The sequence below is a fragment of the Pholcus phalangioides genome, unplaced genomic scaffold (genome assembly GCF_987345545.1).
Source record: "Pholcus phalangioides strain wild (caught in Gottingen) unplaced genomic scaffold, Ppha-v1.0 ptg000039l_1, whole genome shotgun sequence".
Lineage (NCBI taxonomy): Eukaryota > Metazoa > Arthropoda > Arachnida > Araneae > Pholcidae > Pholcus > Pholcus phalangioides.
Window position 1 is genome coordinate 29,663,753 of NW_028301625.1, and position 22,634 is coordinate 29,686,386.

Here is a 22,634-nt window from a genome sequence, read left to right on the forward strand (position 1 = left end):
GGAGGGAATTTATATTTCCTAACAGATGATTATTCTCAAAAAGTGTTTGTTTTCCCAATGAAAAGAAAAAGTGAAATTTTCCAACATTTTGTAAAATTTCAAGAGACAGGAGAAGTTTATAAATTTAATAGTTACTATTTACTGAAAATAGTAACTGTTGGTATATATAATGGAATTTTGCCATCGAATCCTATCTAAACTTGACTCTCCATCAAATGAATACCAGATAAAAGAGATGTCAAAATTTCCATACAGAAATATTTTGGGTTGCCTTTCATTTATTGCAATTAGAATCAGACCAGACGTCTGTTATGCAGTAAATATTTTATCTCAATTTCAAGAAAACCCTTTAATTGTATATGTACTAATTTTTATGCTTGAATAAATAAATAAATTAGACATTGGAACTGTTTATTCAAATTATTAGGATTTGTGCAATATACAAAGGATTATAAATTAAACTTGTCAAAAATTAAAAATATTAACATGAATTATTTTTCTGATTCTGATTTGGCAGCCAGTAGAGATGACAGAATAGGAGGTACACTGATTTTACTTGACAGATCTCACATTTTTTGGCGCACCTTCAAACATAAATCTGTAAGTCTGTCAACAATGGAGGCAGAATATATTTCACTTATTACTGTTGTTTGCTAAAGTAGTAATTTGTATAAAAAATAGTCAAAGAATGTAGACCAATAGGATTAAAAATGACAATGTAATTTACTATGCGATAATCAGACTGCAATCGATTTCTTACTCTCTCCATTAGAGCCCCACAGGACAAAGCACATAGATATTAAATATCACTTTCTCAGAAATCCTGTTCGTGATAAGTACTTTAATGTTAAATTTATGAACAGTAAGAAAAACATGGCAGATACGTTAACAAAGCCTATGACTAGAGAAGCAAAACACAATTTTTGCAAAAAAATGTTTTGAATGTATATGTGTAATGTATAAATGTTATATATTATACTTGATACATTTGTTATATCTGTAAAATTTATTGTGTTATTAGAATTGTATTTTATATATATATTTTGAATCAATTTGCATGATAGGGCCGATTGTTAGGATTGTTTTGTCTTTCATGCAAATTAAATGAACTCAACCATAACTGGATCATGATCAATCTGATATACAAAACATGACGTGATCGCACACGGTTGTAGTGTGTATATATATGAATTGTTGGGGTCCTGCTTTGTTCTTATGAGTGTCAGTATAATATTCACATTATTTTTGTCAGTATATCTTAGGCCAGTATTACACTATAAAAGTTTGGTGTAAAAGTCCTTTTATAAAACTTGAAAAATGCAGCCAATAAGGTCACCGGTTGCATTTTCTCGAGTGTAACCAACAACCTCATTGGTTAGATTTTTCAAATTTTATAAAAGCGATTTTATCAAACATTTATAGTGTAATACTGGCCTTAGACACGATATGGACTTCTCATTTTCTAAATGATTTCTAATGGAGATCCATATGCTTTCATTAAATAAATCTGCTAATTTGTTGATCATTATTTTCGTATTATTTTCATCTGTGCTCACGCATAACCACACTTTGCCAACGAAGAGGTCATAAAGGGGAATTTTCAGATAACAAAATCCACACGAGCTGTGGGTAACAGGTAGGAAGGAAAAAAAAGCGTCAATTTTTGAAGAACACTGACTTTTTGTGACACTTGCTTGATGTGTTTTTTTTTCATTTCACATGAGTGATGATGGCAGTCTTTCCATGACCGATGCTTATGTCCATAACACAACTTGTACAAAAACGAAAAGTCTGCCAATTTCTGGAACGTTTGATGAAAGGACATTCATTGGGGAATAAGTATCTTCAAAATTGATTAAACATGCTTTTGCTTATCAGTAACTTCGACAAAAGAAATTTTGACCACATGCGCGTCACTATAATCTTCAATTATTATCCAAGAATTATTATCCAAGGCTGCTAAGCTATTGCCCTGCACGATAAGACAAATAACTTTCTTGTTACCAGCAGAGGGTTTGTAAAACTTTGAATTTCCCCATTTACGACGTGTGACGTCATTTCGAAAGGAAAAAAAAACAGAGGCAAAAGACTTCATGTCCCACAAGAAATTCCTTAGGGATGGTTTTCATAAGAGGGGATTTTTTTTTTTTTTTAAATGAAGTAGGGAATTTTTAGGGACAATTAGGGATTTTTGTGATTTTCGTAAAAATTCGGGAGATTTAAGAACTTTTCAGGGGGTCGAGGGATGAAGCTAAAATTCGGGAGACTTATATGCCATTATAATGAACTCCAAGAGACTGGAGAAATCACTTTGTAATAATGAAATTTTGTTACAAAGGAATTCCAGATGTTTATATTGTTCCTATGTAAACTTATCTGGGAAATTAGAAAAGTTTTCGTTAAAACAATATTTTTTTCCTTTATAACGGTATTCGTTAAAACGAGAGTCGACTGTATTTCATCTATTGAGCCATCAGTCTTAGAGACATACCCAACTAGAAAAAGTATCCAAATCACGTGTCCAAGATATGTCATTCACGTTGTAAGGGGTTGTATAGTTATAAAAAAAACTTTTTAAACCGTCCCCGTGTGCCAAAGAACCCAATTAAGAAGTTGTTGCTCTGTCTTTTCCGATGCCAACTAAAATAATTTGACATTTTTAAAAATTGAGGAAATTTGGGAAAAAAATAGCATTAAATGTGGGTAAAATGGTTTCCCCGCATTTAATGCTGTTTTTTCCCAACTTTCTTTGAATATCTCATTGAATATTGCACTTAGAAATGTTGAATTTTTTCGGTGAAGATCGGGAAACAACTTTCTAATTGGGTTTTGGGGCACAGGGTGTCTGCACGAAAAGTTATTTTTATTTTAATAACTATGTAACCCCTGGCAACACGAGTCAAATATCTGAGTACTACACATTATTCAGGTACTTTTTCCAACTGGAAGTATGTCTCTAGGACCAATGGTTCGCCAGTGAAATGTCATATGCCCCATTACATATGTGCCCTGTATATTAAATATAACACGGATTGTTATGTGAAATATTGTGTTGTGTTTAAGCTAACTCACACGTTGCTTCATTGATCTGCGAGAGAGTGGCCACATTATGAACCAAAAAGCCACTTGAAGGTAGCTTGTCATCCTACGAAATATCAGATTTGATCCGTATCAAAATTGAAGTCAACAAACTGATAATTTTCTTACTTGAAAATCTGATTATTTATATTTTCTGATGGGCTTGAAATCCTGATAATGAATCATTATTATGTTTTCATGAACAGTTTTGTCACTGCGTACATGATTTCTCTGGAATGAATGGTTCAAACAAATTTAAAATTTTTCCACACGTATTTTAGTTCATTTTTTTAAATTCATAGTAGGGCTACAACATGAACCTATATCCTTGATATATGTATTATTGTTGAAAACGATGCAAAAGGTTGAACTTTTCAATTGCGATTCATTTGTGTGGCTACTCCCTCATTACTACTTCTATCCATGAAGAGAATGGAATTAATAAAACTGCTTGCTACCACTTTTTGAGATTTTTATAATTATAAGAATGCGTATTTTGGAAGCTACAACTGACATTTATCAATGAAACTATAATCATTTACACAAAAAAAACTAATTTGGAAATAATACAAATTTCATCCAGTACAGTAACTTGATGAGTTTACATTGATTGAAAATAATTTATTCTATTTTTTTACTGTATTCTATTAAGTTTATTTTGCTTTTTCGTTATTTTCATAAATTAAAAATTAATCAAATTCAAACATATTTATACTTCAGACAATTTTTGAATAACTATCTTCTAATGGGAAAAAAGGGGAGGGGGAGGAGTAGAAAATTATTCATGTTAGCAAAGGGCCACAGGAATGAGAAATGGTTGAAAGGGGGCCATGGACAAAAAAAGGTTGAGAACCACTGGTCTAATCTATTAGAAAAATGAGAAGATTTCAACATAGCAAAATAAGAGTTGACATTGAAAATGTCATATAGGTGGATTTCAAAAAGCGGGGTTAATCAAGAGATAAGCAGATGTGCCAACTTTTGGAATCCAGAGATTCTCTCAAGGAGGGGTTCTCCTCCCCCACCCAGACCAGATCAAAAAAATATAAAAGTACTCTCCCCAGGTAGGCCCTGTGTGCACCCCTGAGCAGAATATACTAATGTAAAACATTTGCCTCGTCTTGAAAAAGCAACAATAACTTTTGATATGAAAGCATATGACAGTGACAATCAGAATTCACCTTTCCAATAAGGGGCAACTGTGTGTTTTGTTTTTAATTTTTATGCTATCTGGACTGTTTTTGAATTTTATTTTCAATGCAACTGCATGGCGATAGCTTTATATGATGCAATAAGCATACAATAGTGACGGCATAAAACTCTCGCAGATCACTGTATAGCTATCATAATCTACAGCAATATGTAATATTTTTCATAATGTATAGCAGAATCCAGACCAGCCATGCCAAACCAAACAAAAACAAATTTGGAAGCATGGCTGAGGACAGCACAGGCAATTCTGAAGGCGTGAAAGGACTGTAATGAAAGGGTTGGGGAAGTCTACATAAATGCTGAATCTAGCACTGGCAAGCGAGAAATTTGCATGTGAGCAGGCCAACAAGCTTCCAAAACATTACAAGTAAAAAAAAAATCTGTTTTTAGGCTGATGCCAGACAAGTGCAATCATTGCTGTTCGCCAAAGTTGACGAAACTCATAACCAGTTGTCAGACAAGCTATTTTCTATGGAGGAACCATTTATAGAACCAAAAAAAAAAAAAACCACCCATCCGGTCAAGTGCTGCACAATTTTAGCCATCTGCGATTGTCTGGCAACTTTAGTTTATTCTTCATCCCCCAATGCATATGTAGAAAATGACAAATGCACTAAACACTCAATTTTTCCACCAAAATCAAAAGAAAATCTTGTTTTTGGAGTAAAATTGGAAGGAAAATCCAGTAATTAAAAAGAGCAGGAAGATGGGTGAAAAATATGGCGTCTCCCATCTAAATCTGGAGAGTTAGCAGGTCTGGATAAGTGAGTGGTGAACGGTTGGATAAGAAAACACATATTTTGGGACACCCTTGTAATGTTGGAGATATTAAAAGGTTGAAGTTCGTATCCTCCCCTAGTCTGACACCCAGACATCAGACACTGCCCCCCCCCCATTACAATTTTTCTCTCTAGTTCTACTACCAGCAGTTTGAAATGAAGCAGGTTGAATGGACACCAATTTTTCAATATTAGCTAGAAGTAGGCTGACCATCCTTTCTTAAGAAAAATACAAGAAATTTGGTTCGCGAATAGGGGAAAATATGGGACATCCGCACTTTTTGCCAAACGGTTGCCAAATTATGATGAAATTGCCAATTACGACCCAACACTACCCAAAACTTTCTAAAATATCACAAATAGTTGTTTTAAATCCCCAAGTTTGAAAAGATTTTCAGAATTGTTTGTTTGTGGTGATCGAAAATTCTGAAAATTGTTTCTTATGAATCAAGGTTTTTCCATCCTCCCTTCCAGTGAAGGGAAAAGTATGTTACCAGAACATTTCTGCACTTGTTTACATTTTTATTTTGTGCTCTGAATTTTTTTTATTATATAATTTGCAGAGAAAACACGAAAGCATTTTCGATGAAATTCACAGGCCCTGTCCACGTTTTATTTAAAACAAATCAATGTTACTCTCAACATATAATATGTTGAATTAAATCTGTTAACTCCTGCATGGTGCATACGACTGTTCATAGCTACCTGTCAAGTGTGAAAAGCAGCAGGCTGCTAACAAAAAAAAAATTGTCGATAAAAATAATACTCTATCAGAGGTTCCCAACCTTTTTTAGGCCGTGCCCTATCAAAGCATCTCTTAAATCCTGATGTCCCCTTTTGTCTGAGGTCCCCCCATGGTGAAACTTCATAGGTCAAATAACAAAGGTTTTTTTCAGATGGAAGAAACATTATTTTTTGCTTTGGCCTCCTCAAATTTTAAAACCAGGAGTTTTTGCTTCCCCTTCTTTCTGTCTATTTTTACTTAGGCTGGGATTACACTATAAACGTTTGATAAAATATCTTCATACACAAATTGTTACATCGAATGCAACTGATTCATTTATTGGTTGCATTTTTCAAATTTTACAAAAGAACTTTTATAAAAAACGTTTATAGTGTAATCCCAGCCTAAATGAAAAACAGTGGGTCTTAATCAGGGGTTCTCGGAGAGACTTCGAGGGAGGGAGGGGTTCTTGAGCATTTAGCTCATTGTTTTTACATTGCTGTACACAGAATATTATTTTTTAAAGGGTTGTTCATGGTGTTCATTTTTCTTCCTTTTATTGGCACAAGGGAGTCCATAGACTTAATCTAACTGACACAAATTTTCCATGGAACACAAAACATTAAGAACTCTTGGTCAAACCCCTAACACTTAGAGAAAAATAAAATAAGTCATCAAAAACCTCTATAAAAATTAAAAATTTGAACTGATTTAAAAAATGAAGGGAGTTCTGAAGGTTCCTAGCTTCATAGAAAATCCCAAATTGCCCCCTAAAAAATCAAATTGCTCCCACATTGGGAATAACCGCTCTATATGGTTTATGTATGTTGAGAAATACTGCCTCACTCAATATTTCAGAATGCTTCAACTTGCTTTTTATCAAAGTACAGTGCGACAAGAAAAAACCAGTGTTTTTTTTATTATATATTTGACAGATTTTCAAATAAATATGCTATATCCAACTAAATATAAATTCTGCCTGGTGCATTAGTAAGCCACTTGAAGTATTGCAGCATGTAATGTTCTACATAAAGTCTAATGGAACAACCAGTAGTGTTTCATCATTGACTATTTTGTGTAATGAGCTAAAATACACATTAGTCAAAAGATAGAAAATTGTAATTACAATCTCCCTCCTTACAATGTAATACAACTATAGTCAATTCATGACAAGTTGAATTCTGATGAGCTGAATATCTTTCAAAGTTAATGTCTGTTTAAGTTGAAGTTTTTACGCAGCCCCAGAATCTTAAACATTATTTTAGTGATAGAGTTTCTCATTCACTAAAAGTTCTCTTTCAAGTCGAAGTTTTTGAGTATGTAATGAATTTTGAAAAATATAAACTATCTTCCAAATGAAGAATTAAAGGTGTGGCTTACATATAATTCAAGAAATTCTTTTCTGTGAGTGAATTCAGTGTTTAAACAACAGTGCAATTCTTGAATGTGCATAGATTTTTCAGAAATGTTGAAGCAAATGTTTCAAGTTTTAGATTTGAAACTAAATAACAAATGGATGAAAAAACAACTGAAATAAAATTAAAATTTTAAGAAAAAGCTTGTAGTTGAAAAGTAACGCATCCCTCCACAATACCTTAACAATCACAAAAAAAAAGGACATTATTCATGCAAGACTCTCTTACTTAGTCTTTTTTTTACATACAATACTTATTTACATATCTCATTTATAAAAGTATTGTGTATAACGTTGGTACTCATGATACAGAATGCATGTTTTTAAAAGCACTGTTATTTTATAACTATATAAACTCCCCCCTTAAAAAAAAAAATAAAAAAAAATCGGTATTTCTATAATCAGTCAAACTACAATAACTTGATGGTTTTTGTCAGCCATCACACATTAGACTAATTAAGATTTCACTATATTCAAAACCATAAATTTTGAAATTACCTCTTTGTTGAGCATCTGTTACCCATGCAATTGTAACACCACCTAATTCTGAATCACTGAAACGCAGAAGAAATGTACCATTGCACATTTTTAATAACATTTCTTCAGCTTGATGCCTGCCAACAAATCCTAAAATCAACCTGTAAAACATATTCATTTTTAAATACACAATAAAAATAGATTAGAAACATTTATGCAAATAAAAAATGTGTCTGAGTTAGGCACAAACTTTCACAATCATTTCATTGAATTCATTTTTATATCATTGAAAAACACTATTTAGCAACTTATTATCATTACCATTTATTAATCAAATTTTAGTTTTCCACTGCTTTACTAGTAAAATTGTAATAATTATCTGAATAGGCCAGTCAGATAGCTTTTATTTCTGTTGGAGACAATGACAGAATAGAAGGAGTGGTGGTTGGTCACAGAATATTCCAGGGGTGCCAAAATCATTTTCCTTTTTATTATAAACTTACCCATCTACCATTTTTGTTTGACAAGTTATTTTTTACATTATCTGTACATCGATATGCTGTATAAATATAATGATCTAACAATGCAACATTAACATAAATAATTTGTGCATTGAGCCCTAATGATATTTTTCAACATTGAAAATAATTTTTTAGGTTCAACAGTTGCCATGGGCAATCAATTATTTTAAATTAAAAAAATTTATACTCTTATTCCAATGTTATATTCTAATGTAAAAGAGATAAGCCTAAAAGATTCTAATTTAAAAAATAGCCATGGGTGCTTTTTTTGAGCATAATGACCTGTATAACCAATCACAATCTTATATTTTAACTACACTAAGGCTATCTTGTTTGCCTCTAGAATCTCACATGCTGTTCTGCATATGAAGTGACCACATGACATGTTATTTTATGGGACAATTTTTTTTCCACTAGCACTTTCGAAAAAATTTTCTTTTTATAATTTTATCAAATTCATTTGATTTAATTCAATGGTATTAGGTTGGTATAAAATGCATTTGAGGAATTAAATTGAAGACTTGAAATTTTCTATGGAAGCACATGCCTTTGGGCCTTCAAGAGCCCATACCTGATACAAGATATTAAATTTCAAAAAATAATAAAAATTCCAAATATTGTAAAAAAATTTTTAGAAAGGAAAGAATTAAGAGTCAACCAAGACTTTGTTGTGTATTAAAGCAAATTATCTGTTTCAATAAAAAAAAATAAAATAAAAGAATTATCAATTAGTTTAACTTTTTTCAAACTTACCCATCATTCCAGGGACCTCTCAGGTGTTCTTTAGTTATTTTCATAATAGCATAAAACCATTCCCAGAAAGTAAAACTCCTCTCAAGCAATGGTTCTTTGCAAAACTGGGACCAACTTAACATCATTGAGTTATCAGGCAGTTGTGAGTCTAAAAGAATAATATTACGATAAGCAATAGCATCAGGTTCCATAAAGGTTCCACAGATAACTCAAGATTACAAAAACTAAATATTAAAATTTATCACATGGCCCTCTGCCAAGTCAGACACCATTGATTTGACAGATCAGAAGAAAGTTTTACAATATCAAAGCTTTGATTCAAAAGTAGAGACTCATTGAGCTAATGTATCCTCTCCCTGAAATCATAAATTATAATTATGTTCTGGCATTTTGTGTTTGTGGCAGCATTGTAGCATACATACACATTTTCAAAGTGGAAAAAAATGATCTCACAGATTCAATGCACTCAGTTTAGTGAACATATTTTCTTTTTTCACCAACATATAATTTTTTGTACCACAATACTCTTTCAGATATTTCAAAATTAGCTTGACAATATTTTTTTTAATTTAAATATAATACAACATTTTTTATTCAAATAATTAATCTGAAAAATTTATAGTGCAAATTTACCAAGGAGGAAATTAATCTTTGTAGGCTTCATACTCTAAAACAGTTTCCCAACCTTATTTGTCCCATCGCCCCCCCCCCCTTTTTTCAGAAATTTTTTCTCACATCCCCCCCCCCAACGCAATCTAACCCATAAGATCCTGTTATACTTGTAGCTTCTACCGCCCCCTAGAACTTTCCATCGCCCCCAAGGGGACGTTAATGCCCATGTCGGGAATTACTGCTGTAAAGCAGTTTCTCAAACTTTTCGCCCTCTTCTTCAGAAGTTTTTTCTCTTATCGCCCTAGCAAACCTATAGGATTCTGTTACACTCGTAACTTCTATCGCCCCCCTCCCTGGACCATTCCATCGCCAATCAGGACGGAGGGGCAATATTGTCCACTTTGGGAAACACTGCTCTAAAACAATGGTCCCTAACCCTGTGCCTGCAAGTACCTTGCTACTGATACATTTTAGCAAAGCACCCAAAAACTTTTTTACCAGAATTTGATTCTATTAAAATGTCCAGTTCTATTGAAATGGGTGAAAAATTAATGGCTTCATAGCTATAGGGCACGGCTTGACGATTCAAAAAATATTTCTCAGCATCAACCAAATTTTTTAAGAACCAAGCATGATTTCTGCTCACGAAACATGCTCTTAAATCATGTTTCTCCAACACCATACAGGGATGAAAGCGGCACTCGTTTAGTTTGGAGCAGCAAACTTTCATTTTTAAAGAAAAAAAATTTCGAAAATAGAGCAGGACAAAAACAGACTATATCGGCAATATAATGGGTACTTTTCTGTCTTACTGGTAAAATGCTGAAAGTTTTGCCAAAAATATACCATCATGAAATTCGAAAAAAATACTGGAAAAAAAGACTTATTGCCTGCAGAAAGTTTTTCGATGTCTTTACGGGGACATCTAATAGTCTTGAAATTAAAGAGAAATTAACACTATGAGTAGATCAGATTCCTCCCTCCTCGAAATATACCCAATAACATCTGTTGATGTTGCGAAGCTTATCTTTTCCTTTAAGAAATTTCTATTTTGTCCCGACCCACTCATAAATTTTGAATTGCTTATTTAAAAAATTCCATTGGCAATTTTTGATGAAATCTGATGTTGAGAATGAATTTTTATTTTACCTCTAGAGTCAAAATAATGACTGATTCACTTTCTCAAGAAATGTTATTTTAATAGTGTTTGTCATTTTTGGGAATTTTTCTTTTAGTTTTTACCGCATGTTTTCAAATTTTCAGGGCATTTTTTTGCTACTATTTGAGTCATTTTTCAGAATTTTTTAGGTCAAAAACATCTGGGCCTTGCTTATTAGCTTAATCTTTTATTTTCCATGACATGGCTCAAAACCATTATGAATAAGAAATGGAAACACATATGCAAAGTGATTCTGAGGCTGAAATGAATAAATTGGCTCAAGAGAGAGTAATTCTGATGAAAATTTGTGTAAAAGTGCCTTTGAACACAAGTAGGTGCAATAGCTGCCAAAGTACCATTACTTTTTATATATAACGCACAGGAGAAAACTCTCTGAAATCCAAAAATTTGTTTTTGCCCTTTATACAGGGATGCAATTGGTCAGCCTATTCTTTGATAGCCCATGGGTTATACATACCCGTGTAGTACTTTTGTTGCACTTCAAAGTCACGAGTCTTTCCCAAGTCACGAGGTAGCGTGATGAGGAAAAAAGAAAAAATTTTGCGGATACTTTTTCCTCTTGAAAAGGACATGTGAAAATATTTTTATGTGTGCTTTTCTTAAATTCTGGATATTTGACATGCTATCACTGAAAAAGGGCACTGAAACCTAGGGAGCTTTCTGATCGGCAAATCTACGCATACAGTAAGGTCTTGAGAAACTGTCTCTATGATGTACCACTGTTGAATCACTTCGACCATAGGTGATGCCTTTCAAAGATCAAGTGTTATACTCTGACAGTTTGCTCGACTTCTGCCAATCTGCCAGAGATAGTTGTGTAGTCACACTATGAAGACTTCCAAGAGCCTTTAGAAGCAGACTTAAGAATTAGGTTCCCTTGTGACTTTTCACGTATAATTACAACAATTATTACAAGGCAGGAGTATGTTTGTGATTGCTAGGTTGCCAGGGAGTTGCTCTTTCATATCAGATGGTTCTTCCATGTGTTTTTGTACACTGGGACTCTTGTTTCACCGTTCCACACTTCAAAACAAGCCAGAGAGAAAAAGAATATGAAACCAGTAAGAGTATTTGAAATGTGTAAACAACAAGCTTATATAGTATTTAATATAATGAACTTCCTTGATATTTGAGATCATTGGACACTAGTAAATAACAAAGACTGTTGTATGCTTCTTCATATAGTAGATTCCCAATCCAAAGATGAAATCATCTGTTGCTAGTGACAACGATTTAAATGTTTCTGCTAGTAGTGGTAATTTGGAAGGTATGTAGCATATCCTTAATCACCACTAACATCAATTAACTCCATGTCGCGTAAGAATAACATATGAAATAACATGCAATTTATTGATTGAAAGGGAAATTTTTCTATCAGAAAGATGTGAAAAACATTTATGGATAACACTATGAGGTCACGTATATGAGTGTATGTTTTATTACTGATGCATTCTCAAATACTTTCTATAAAAAAAATGACTTGTGATGAATTTGAAACAAAAAGGAAAAAATGCCAAGTGAAAGGTAATAGAAAAACGCAAAACTTTCTAAATATTCGAAGAGGTCACCAACGATAAAGATAAAGGAAAAGCCATGAATTTCTAATGGTTTTTTGAAAATTTTCAAATTTTGAGTGAGGAACTCTGTTTCAGAGTAAGAAAAATCGTGACACCCCCCACTTGCTTTTGCTTTTATCATAGCTTTGCCTTTATCAACGTTGGTTTCTTTTTCAATTATGCCTATCAGGCAAATAATTATTACTTGTTCATACTTTCCACAAAGGGTTTTTTTTTAATATGGTGCAGGTGGTATAATTCGAAACAGCCTACTATAACATAAAAATGATAAAAGCATAATCGTTAAATGCGAACATGTCTTCATGTAACATTACTGTGATTTGGAAAGGAGACATCACGCAGGGTGAGAGACGACATGAGAAAGCTAAATTGATGTGTTTTAAATGAGCGGAGGAAATTCATCTGTTTTTGGTCCATTGCAATATGCTCATTCACAAATAACATCTTCCAACAATCAAAATATATGCCCCTTTCCACCTAAAATTTGAGATTATTCCCAATACGAAAACTTTTCGTAGGAAATTGCAGATAAGAACATTTGTTTTTATGAATCAGTGAATGATATCTAGAATTGTGTGTGTGTTCAACAATTTACATACATAAAAAAAATTTAAAAATTGTTTAAAGGAAAATGAAATAAAATTCGCTAACATCAACATCTGCTTACATCAACATAATTATTTTTCTATAGTCTTTGGGTTTCAAGTTATTGGGGTTCCATAGTATGTTACTTGGTACACGCCACAGATGATCACAAAAAATATATTTTTAACTGTACTGTTTACCCAAAACCACCAACTTACATTAAAATCAAATTTGCATATTTTTGAAATCAATATATTTGAAATTACTGAAAATCATTGAAATCAATATATTTGAAATTACTGAAAATCATTGAAATCAATATATTTGAAATTACTGAAAATCATTGAAATCAATATATTTGAAATTACTGAAAATCATTGAAATCAATATATTTGAAATTACTGAAAATCATTGAAATCAATATATTTGAAATTACTGAAAATCATTGAAATCAATATATTTGAAATTACTGAAAATCATTGAAATCAATATATTTGAAATTACTGAAAATCATTGAAATCAATATATTTGAAATTACTGAAAATCATTGAAATCAATATATTTGAAATTACTGAAAATCATTGAAATCAATATATTTGAAATTACTGAAAATCATTGAAATCAATATATTTGAAATTACTGAAAATCATTGAAATCAAATTATTGAAATCATTTATCAAAAATGTGTATTTTTGAATTTATTTCATGTGTGGACAGTTTTGTTTTTCCTACATCAATGAAAGGATTTTATATTCATGTAAAATAAAGTTGTCAACATTTTTCGAAAAATGTAAATAAACTTTTCCAATTTGACATTATTATGGTGTCTTTTATTGCTATCAAATAATATTTAGAAGTAAAAACGATACAAGGCTTTTTTTCTCATTTATCTGTTCAAAAATCAGATGTTTTCAAGATATTTCTGCAAAGGTTGAATTTTAGGAACATTCGATTTTTTTTAAAAAAGTCTCATACTTATAGAAATATCTGTACAGAATGATTGGTTTTTTTTTTCAAATAGAAAAAAAATTAAGGAATTAAGATGACTCTCTACAATGTATGTGTGAAGATCATCGTGAAATCATTGTTTAATTGAAAAAAAAAGTTAATAGTGCAGTGCATAACTGATGGGAAAGGGCAAATGAATTTTTTTAAAATGAGTGTAATGTGTTTATTGTTGAAAAATATCGATGTCTTTTAAGAAAATTTCCTGACTGGTTACGTGATTCAAATTCTTCAGGGAGAAAAAAACTTCAAAAAACATTGTCACCGTATCTGATCAGATCGTTAGGCTTAAGGAGGTGGAGGTTTAGCACTACTTCCAGTGACGTCACAATGCTATGCAAAGGCCGGTTATATAGGAGGTCGTGGTCAGGTACGACCGTCCATGTACGGTCCCTTTAAGTGCACAAGTTCCATGGAAGGATTGAGGGATTCGCTGTCTTTGTAGTTTAGTGGTCGGCAAACTCATTAGTCAACAGAGCCAAATATCAACAGTATAACGATTGAAATTTGTTTTGATAGCCAAATTTTTCAAATTTAAACTATATAGGTAGGTACATTGTTATTAACTTAATTAAGGTACTCTTCAGCTGGACTTTACTAAAAACGTCCTCGATCTGATTGAGGTACGTTCACTGAGGTCGACCCCTTCCAATTCTCCCATCCACACTCGTCTTTTATACTTGTTTCGTCTATCTTCTTTCGTCCATTCTCTCTCTCTATATATATATATATTCAAACCATTTCAACATACCTTTTTCAGTCCTCGACACAACATCTGCTTTCACTCCACAACGCTCCCTAAAATGAACTTAATAAACAGTTGATTAAGTTATTATTTTACTTGTTGTCTTACAGATATCTGGCTCCCTTCTCTGGGAAATGTGCGGAAGAAGGGTTCACTGTAAGCTCGTCCGACGAGATGTTAGCCGGAAGACGTTGTCGATGAAAGCCCAAGGTACTCCATCTTGTGGGGCAGAAGCCCTAGGAGCATCGTCTTTGGATGTTCGCCCCTGGTGGATTGCTTCAGCAGCGATGACTGATGTTTGATAGAGAGAGGTGGCCACGGGAGAGTCGTCATGAGAGATGATAGTCCAGGAGCATCAGCTTCAGATGTGTGGCCCCTGGTGGATGGCTTCTAGCAGTATTGCCTGATGTTGGATGCGGATGGAGAGAGGTGGCCACGGGTGAGTCATCGTGAGAGGTGGTAAGGTGGTGGTCGAGGAGCGTCATCTTCAGATGTGTGGCCCCTGGTGGATCGCTTCTAGCAGTGTCCACCAACGTTGGTTGGAGAGAGGCTTCGGGAGGCTGTAATGAGAGGTGGTGGCACAGGAGCATAGTCTTCTATTATCTGGCAGGGTAGAGGTTGACGTTCCTTACTTTGGAAAACATTGCATGCCCCTCCATGTTCTGCGAAGAAACTCGTCTTTTGAGTCGATCTACTCCGAGTATCTTAGGAAACAAGCCTCGTTTTCTACAACTTTTTCCCAAACTTCCCAGTTTCGGCCCGAAATCTAATTTTGATTGGTTGCAGAAGTGCAACATGACATCAGCTTCAGGCTTTTACTCTGTTTTTTGTGACAAAAAACCGCGAAAAAGATGATTCACTTGGGAGGGGAGAGAGGGAGAACAAAATGGCCAAAATGCGTGACTGAACATGATTTTGCAAAAATCTGGAACTTTTGTGTGCCCGCACATGGTATTTTGGGGAAGAGCCACACTCAAGGGGCCAAAGAGCTGCATGCGGCTCGCGAGCCGCGGTTTGCCGACCTCTGGTCTAGGGCGTTCACCTGGAAAGTAAAAGGAAGTGGGTTTGATTTCTCGCAAAGGCAGTGGAATTTTCTCTTTCCAAAAAAAATTCATCTTCGCAACAGGCAGTTGTTAAAAATGTTATATGGTACGTCATCCTTTCATATAGTCTCTATGCGGTTGAGTGGTTATCATTGGCGGGTGTCGTCACAATAGCTTAACATTGTGAAAATCTGGGTTTGAGAACTGCAAATGTGCAGCAGATGTGGGAGGGGCAATTATAATTGTGTAAAAAGTTTAAAAGATTGTCACATATTTTATGGGTACGGAATGATTCTTCCCACATATACATATATATATATGCTGTATTTAATTAAATTGACTTTCAGTTTAGTTTTTATATATTTTCAATTTAAAAAATCACTCTTGAGTGATTTAGACCACTGTGACACCACAGTGACTTGAACCATTTTGATTCTCAACCCCCTTGCATTTAATCCACATCATAGAATAACCACGCCTCCCCATAATAACTACATTATATAATACTTATGTAAAAAAAATTCTTACTGGTATGAACGTTACAATCCCAAGAAGGAGGAGCATGATGAAATGATAAATCAGCTGAAATAACCAGAGAGAATTCAATTAGTGAATATCAATGGTAATTGAAGCTCAATACTTATATTTCACAATACAATATTAACATTTGGAATGACAAGAGTATGAACTAATGTTAATTTCTTAGATAAAAATTTAAGATCATCTGACATATTTCTTTTGCAACTGAATTATAAATTATTTGAGATTCTATCTTCGTACATACACTTATAAGAACTATACATTACTTTGGATATTGATAGGTGAAATCAGCATCAATACAAAGATGGAGTGAAACCAGTGTTTTAACATCAATTTCTACATTATGAGTGGGGTTTATCAAGACAAAAACAAAATATATTATCTGAGGATGATGTCACTCTTCGCTATCCATGCAAAGGTTTCCAACAGCTTGCTGATACAAAGATATATTTTGGAAAAAGAAAATTTAACTGCCTCCGCAGGGAATTGAACCCACGTCCTTTCACTTTCCGGGTGAACACGGAATAAGTCGCCATCTGGTGGCATTGTCAGCAATTGTGAACTTGGTCTGAGTTAGGTCCTACCGTCCATGTATCGTCAAGTTCAGTGCAAACGAGCTCCAAGAAAGATTGAGATATTCATTGCCTCTGTAGTCTAGGGGGTTCATCCGGAAAGTGAAAGGACCTGGGTTTGATTCCCCGCAGGGGCACTTGAATTTTTTCTCTCTTTCCAAAATATATCTTCACATCAGCCACCTGTTAAAAGCCTTTGCAAAAGATGTTAGTGATTATAACTTTTGCCTGTGCAGCAGATCAAACAGAAATAAAAATTGAACAAATGGTGTAACTGTTTATTATACAATCAATTTGAAGTACAATAAGCGTTAAATTGTTAGTTGTCTAGAATTTTTAATATGCTCTACAATAAACTAAATTTTAAAGTAATTGGAGTTGGTCCAACTGGGAAAAGCCATACCCTAACATTCTACCTAAACGTCCCCCTCCCCAAGAAGTATGTGACACACCTACACTGGTGAAATTAAGAGAATTTGCAGATTATCTCTAGAACTACTGTACCGATTTTAATGAAATTTGATATGTACATACATTGATACAATACAAAACAAATAACCATTCAATAATATGAATACGCATGCATGATCGTGCATAACACTCGTTGGAGTCGGAAGGTATGGAACAGCGGTTGCAGAATAAACAAGAAAATGGGTTAATAGGGAGTATGGTCCCCTCTTACAGATATACAGGCCTCGCAGCGTGATTTCATACTTGAAATAAGGCAGTTTATCATTTCCTGTGGCAATTGGTCCCACTCGTTCAGCAATGCTGTTTTCATTCCCTGGATAGTTCCCGGAGGAAGGTTGCGAGTTGCAATTGCCCTCCCCAGAGCGTCCCAGACATGCTCTATAGGGTTGAGGTCTGGAGATCTGGCTGGCCAATCCATCCGGCGAATATCCTCACTCTCTAGAAAATCGTCGAGCAGAAGAGATCTATGTGACCTCGCGCTATCGTCCATTAAAATGAACTCGGGGCCAACTGCACCCCTGAAAAGGCGAACATAGGGCTCCAAGACGTCATCCCTATACCTCACACCAGTCATGGTGCCTCTTTCAAAGACATGGAGAGGTGTGCGGCCATCCAACATGATGCCTGCCCAGACCATTAAACCTCCTCCGCCATAATGGTCGATTTCGCGGACATTGAAGGGTAGGTAGCGGGTCCCTGGTTCTTTCCATATGAACGTAAGGCGAGAATCAGTGCTTAGGCTGAACCAGGACTCATCAGTGAAGAGAACGGTCGCCCATTGATCCATACTCCAATCTCTATGCTCTCTGCACCATGATAAATGGATTCTCCTGTCCGTAGAAGTGAGTGGAATGCAAACAGCAGGTCTTCTTGCAAACAACCCTCTCTCATGAAGTCTTTTGGAAACTGTCACCCTTGATACACGGGTTCCTGTGGCTGCATACAAGTCACGAGAGAGCTGAGAAGCTGTAGCACTCCTGTCACGCCTCGCTATAATCGACAAATGACTATCTTCTCTGGCCGTCGTGGCTCTTGGACGACCTTGCCCAGGCTTTCTCTCGATGGATCCGGTATCCTGGAACTGTTTCCACAAGTTAAACACAACGCTGGGCGTTAAATTGAACTCTCTACAAATCTGGACTTGAGATTTGGCCTGCTTCTAGCTTCCCCACAATTCGCCACCTCATTCCATCATCTAAACGTGTTGGTGGTTACTCATTTTTACTGTTACAATTTGAAATTAACCGATTGCTGCTAAATAACACCAAGAAATTTGCTGAGGTGTGCTAGCGAACGAAATGCGTCTTAGCTTATAAAGCCTGTTTCTCTACTGGCTCCGCCTGAATACACGTGTACGCTTACGTATTTGACGTACAAGATTTGCATTTTTGTCTAGAAGCAGTGGTTTTACATTCAGTTCAGTTTTTTTCATGAAGTTCGATAAAATATGCGAATTCTCTTAATTTATTTCACCAGTGTACATTACGAGTACTATGTCTGAGATTTTATAATCCAACTGATTAAAAGGAGATCATGCGTCACTTCTGGAATTTCATCAAAATGTAAAAACCAGACAAAATAAAACATGTTTATAATTTGACAGCAGGCACTGAGTGAAACAACAGTTTGGTATATGAACTTTAGAAGGCTTTTGCCAAAGATAAGCAAAGTTAACCTGGCTGTAGATTGGTAAAATAGAGAAAAAATAATCAAATGTGTGACTAATGATTTATTAAAAGAAATTAAGAATTTAAAAAAAAACACTTAGGACATCAAGACCGTAGCCAGAAATTTATTTTGGAAGGGGATAACTGACATTTTGGATGAGAACCAAAGTGATAAAACAATAGACTTATGCATGCTATTCCGTGTATACCAGCCATTTTTTAACATTTCTGAGGACTGGAATTCATGCTATAGCCTTGCATTATATAATCACAGGAAGAAATTTTGAAAGCAGAATAACTCAAACTGCTCTAGATGGGCATGCGGGTCTATCTTGGCAAGAAAAAGTGTGCCCTTGTAGTAATGAAATATTTTCATGTATGGAAAAAATAAGTGGTAATTAGAGAAAGGAAGAATATTTGGCTGCTATTCGGTATTCGACCAGATATCTGTAAATATAAGCACAACAAAATAATTTTTAAAAATTTTATTAATTGAAATTTTTCCCATAAATTAAAAATTTACTGATTATATTTTATTGTGTGGTGTATATCCCTTTATGTGAAAGGTTGTGTCAGGGTGAATTTCTAGGATAAGGAAAACATGAAACTGAAAATAGAATCTTACTGAACTATATAAGGTGAAAGTGACACAAATTACACAAGTTCACAGAGTCACAAGTACATCAGAGTCAATAATGGTTGACATTTTCTTAATTAGATTTAAAATTGTGATAAGTGTTGAAAAAAATCGATTCTGTAAGTGATATTAAAATATAATGTATTGTTAAATTTGATTGTCAGTATCATGGCAATAAAAATAGTTCAATCACCAGTATTTTAATATTTATTTAAATAACAAACTGCATATTTAAAATTCAATATCAATCACTGAAAATTACCAATAATTTTTTCAATTAAAAACCCTTATTTATAATTCTGATGAATTTTAAGAAGATCAATTTTTGGCCAAAAAATCAGCCAACTATTCAGTATTTGGCCAAATTACTAGGGTCAGGTAGATCTTTGTAGATATTTTGTCAATATGATACAAAAACCTAACTTTTGCATGTTCCTCCTCAACCAGTAATAATACAAAATGGAAAATAATAGTATTAGATTCAGCTTTAGGAGGGAAGTAAGAATGCTTATAGTATTATTTTTAAGTTTGTGTACTTTTTTTAAATAAACATGCATATCATATTTGTCCTCCCAAAAGGACAATTGTGATACAAGGCAAAGGCAAATATGTTACACCTTAGCTATTCTGCCCCTGTATTGTATAGGGAAACTGGGAGGGCATTTTTGACACACACGTATTGTAATGAATCACATGTCCAAAAATCATGCAAATTGGACATAAATGCCCAAGTTGGAGCATAAAATGTAAAGCACTGTCAAATTAACAAATTTAGGTATGGTAAAAAATTGCATTTTTTTTACACAAATTAAGTGATTAGGTATATGTTTGACTTGGAAAATTTATTTAGATATATTTTTAACTGTGTTAATTAAATCTGGTTAAAATTAGCATTTACAATTTCAGAATTCGCGCAACCACATAAGCAAAAATTTACTTATGTGGTAGCTTTTTGACATATTTGTTCACTATTTTATGGTCCGAATTGCTTGAAAGTTACTAAGAAGTGTTGTGCATACAACACCTTTTAGTTACACCAAGTTCACTTAATTTTAAGCCAAAATGAATCTTCAATTAGACCTAATCTGAAACAAGAAACATAAGCCTGGAAGCTCTTGAAACACTTAATAATCGTAACTTGAATGAAGTAAACGAAAGCACAAATAAAAACAGTGTGTATATAGAAGCAGCTGATCAACAAACATAACCTGTAATATATAAACACTTGTTAAAAAGTTTATCATATTTGTCCTCTGAAGTGTATATTTGCCCTTCTACTTTGCAGATAAACAAACACCACAAAAAGTATGATATTAATATAAACATAAATATAGCCAGAAAGGAAATTTCTTCCCCAACAATTTTATATACATCAATAATAAATATCTTCATTCTACAGCAAGTTACAATAAAAGTTGTGGATGTACCTCACAAAAGTTTTTGACTAAAAAAATATAGGAGTCATAATTATTTTAATGCCTTGAATGTTTGAAATTTTTTAAGAGATAATAGAACATGAAAAGATTAAGAAACGAGCAATTCAACTATATTTTTTAGGTTTGGTTTTTTGGTTTGGTCAATAATAATGTGCTTTTTTTAAGGTGTATCATAATTGCCCTCCTTTTTGAGTGTAACATATTTACCCTACTTGACCCTATTCATCCCATACCTAATGGTAATATCTTTGATCGATTTTCAAACTGGTTTTGTCACATATATTGACGTACAGTTAATTTGCAATGCGTCAAATATCTGTTCAAGCCTAAGTATTCTTTCGGCTCCCCAGAGCCTTTATTATTATTTCAGTGTTAACATTGTTCCTTGACTCAGTTTTTTCCCGTCAATCTCTTAATGATCACAGTTGAGATGCCTCATCGAAACACAAAAGGAATTCATTTAAGCTTTCACTGGTTTTCTTTTTTTTAACATTTTCTTATTATTGTAAAGTCTCATTGCAACCCTATAAACGAAAGTTGTTTTTTCTCTTCCCTGTTTTTTTCTATGCTTCTGTTTAGTGATTTTCCCACCACATATCCTCCCCCCCCCCTTCATGCCAGAAGTATAATTGTGTAAATTTTCAATTTTTGGGTTTATCAGTCTCAATTGGATATGTTATTTTGCTATCCAAGTTTTGCCATAACACTTATGTTACCTTTACTGAAACACGTGTTACAAATGATTTTAAGGAAATGACACTCAGAGTAACATGGGTAGAGTAAACATTCAAATGTCATTTCCCACATTTTGAAAATTTGCACGTTCATGCTTCTGGCACACGTGGGACGATATAATGTATTTTTTCTGCTATACATATACAGGGTGGTAACTATTGTCAGCCCAATAATTACATATGTAATTACTTGTGAAAAACTAATAATGAAAAGTGTTTTTCGTTTTACGATCCGATGAATATTTGATGAGTTAAGATGCTCTGAATTTTTGTGATGTGTCATTTTTCTAACATTCAATTACAAGTCAAACACTTAACAAAAGTAAATTTTTCCGCCAGCAGTGGGTTGCCACTTCTTGAAAATTAACCGAAATATTCAATTCCATTAGAATCCAAGTTCTGCCTTCTTCTTTCACAATTGGCGCTTTTTCGCTCAATGTATTAATGTAATGTGATAGTATTTACCTTGTTGTTACATGTAGCTCAGGTGTAATTATGTGTTAGTTTCATCCACTATATTGGCAAATTTATCCCAGATTTGTAAAGTGTAAGCCAAATGAGATCTACTTGAAATTTTTTCAACAGAATCAACACTTTTTTGCCAAAATGTGGTAATTTGTTCTCTTTCACTATCAAATCAATTTTTTTAAGAGAAGTTGCATACAGTGCATTGTGTTTACTATGCAATCATTTTTATATGCTATCGTTTTAATAAGATTACATATTGATCAATGAACCAGGGCAATATTTTTTTAGTTATTTTAAAATTTTATCGAAACAGTCACGAGCAAAAAAACTTCAATGAAAAATTGCAAAAATAGCAGCTTGACGAAGGTGACTTGTGAAAGCAGTAAAATAATAACGATTTGATC

General features: G+C 33.8%; 1 protein-coding gene across 2 annotated transcripts in view; it reads right to left on the minus strand.

Moving 5' to 3' along the window:
• Stat92E (Signal transducer and transcription activator Stat92E) overlaps nt 1-22,634 on the minus strand; it is a 193,724-nt gene that overhangs the window by 38,362 nt on the left and 132,728 nt on the right. For both annotated transcript variants that reach the window (XM_089253448.1, XM_089253447.1), the window contains exons 17-19: nt 16,234-16,287; nt 8,959-9,106; nt 7,706-7,845 (exon numbers count right to left, since the gene is read on the minus strand). In XM_089253448.1, coding sequence (XP_089109574.1) covers nt 7,706-7,845; nt 8,959-9,106; nt 16,234-16,287 — 342 coding nt within the window. The remainder of the gene's footprint in view (nt 1-7,705; nt 7,846-8,958; nt 9,107-16,233; nt 16,288-22,634) is intronic.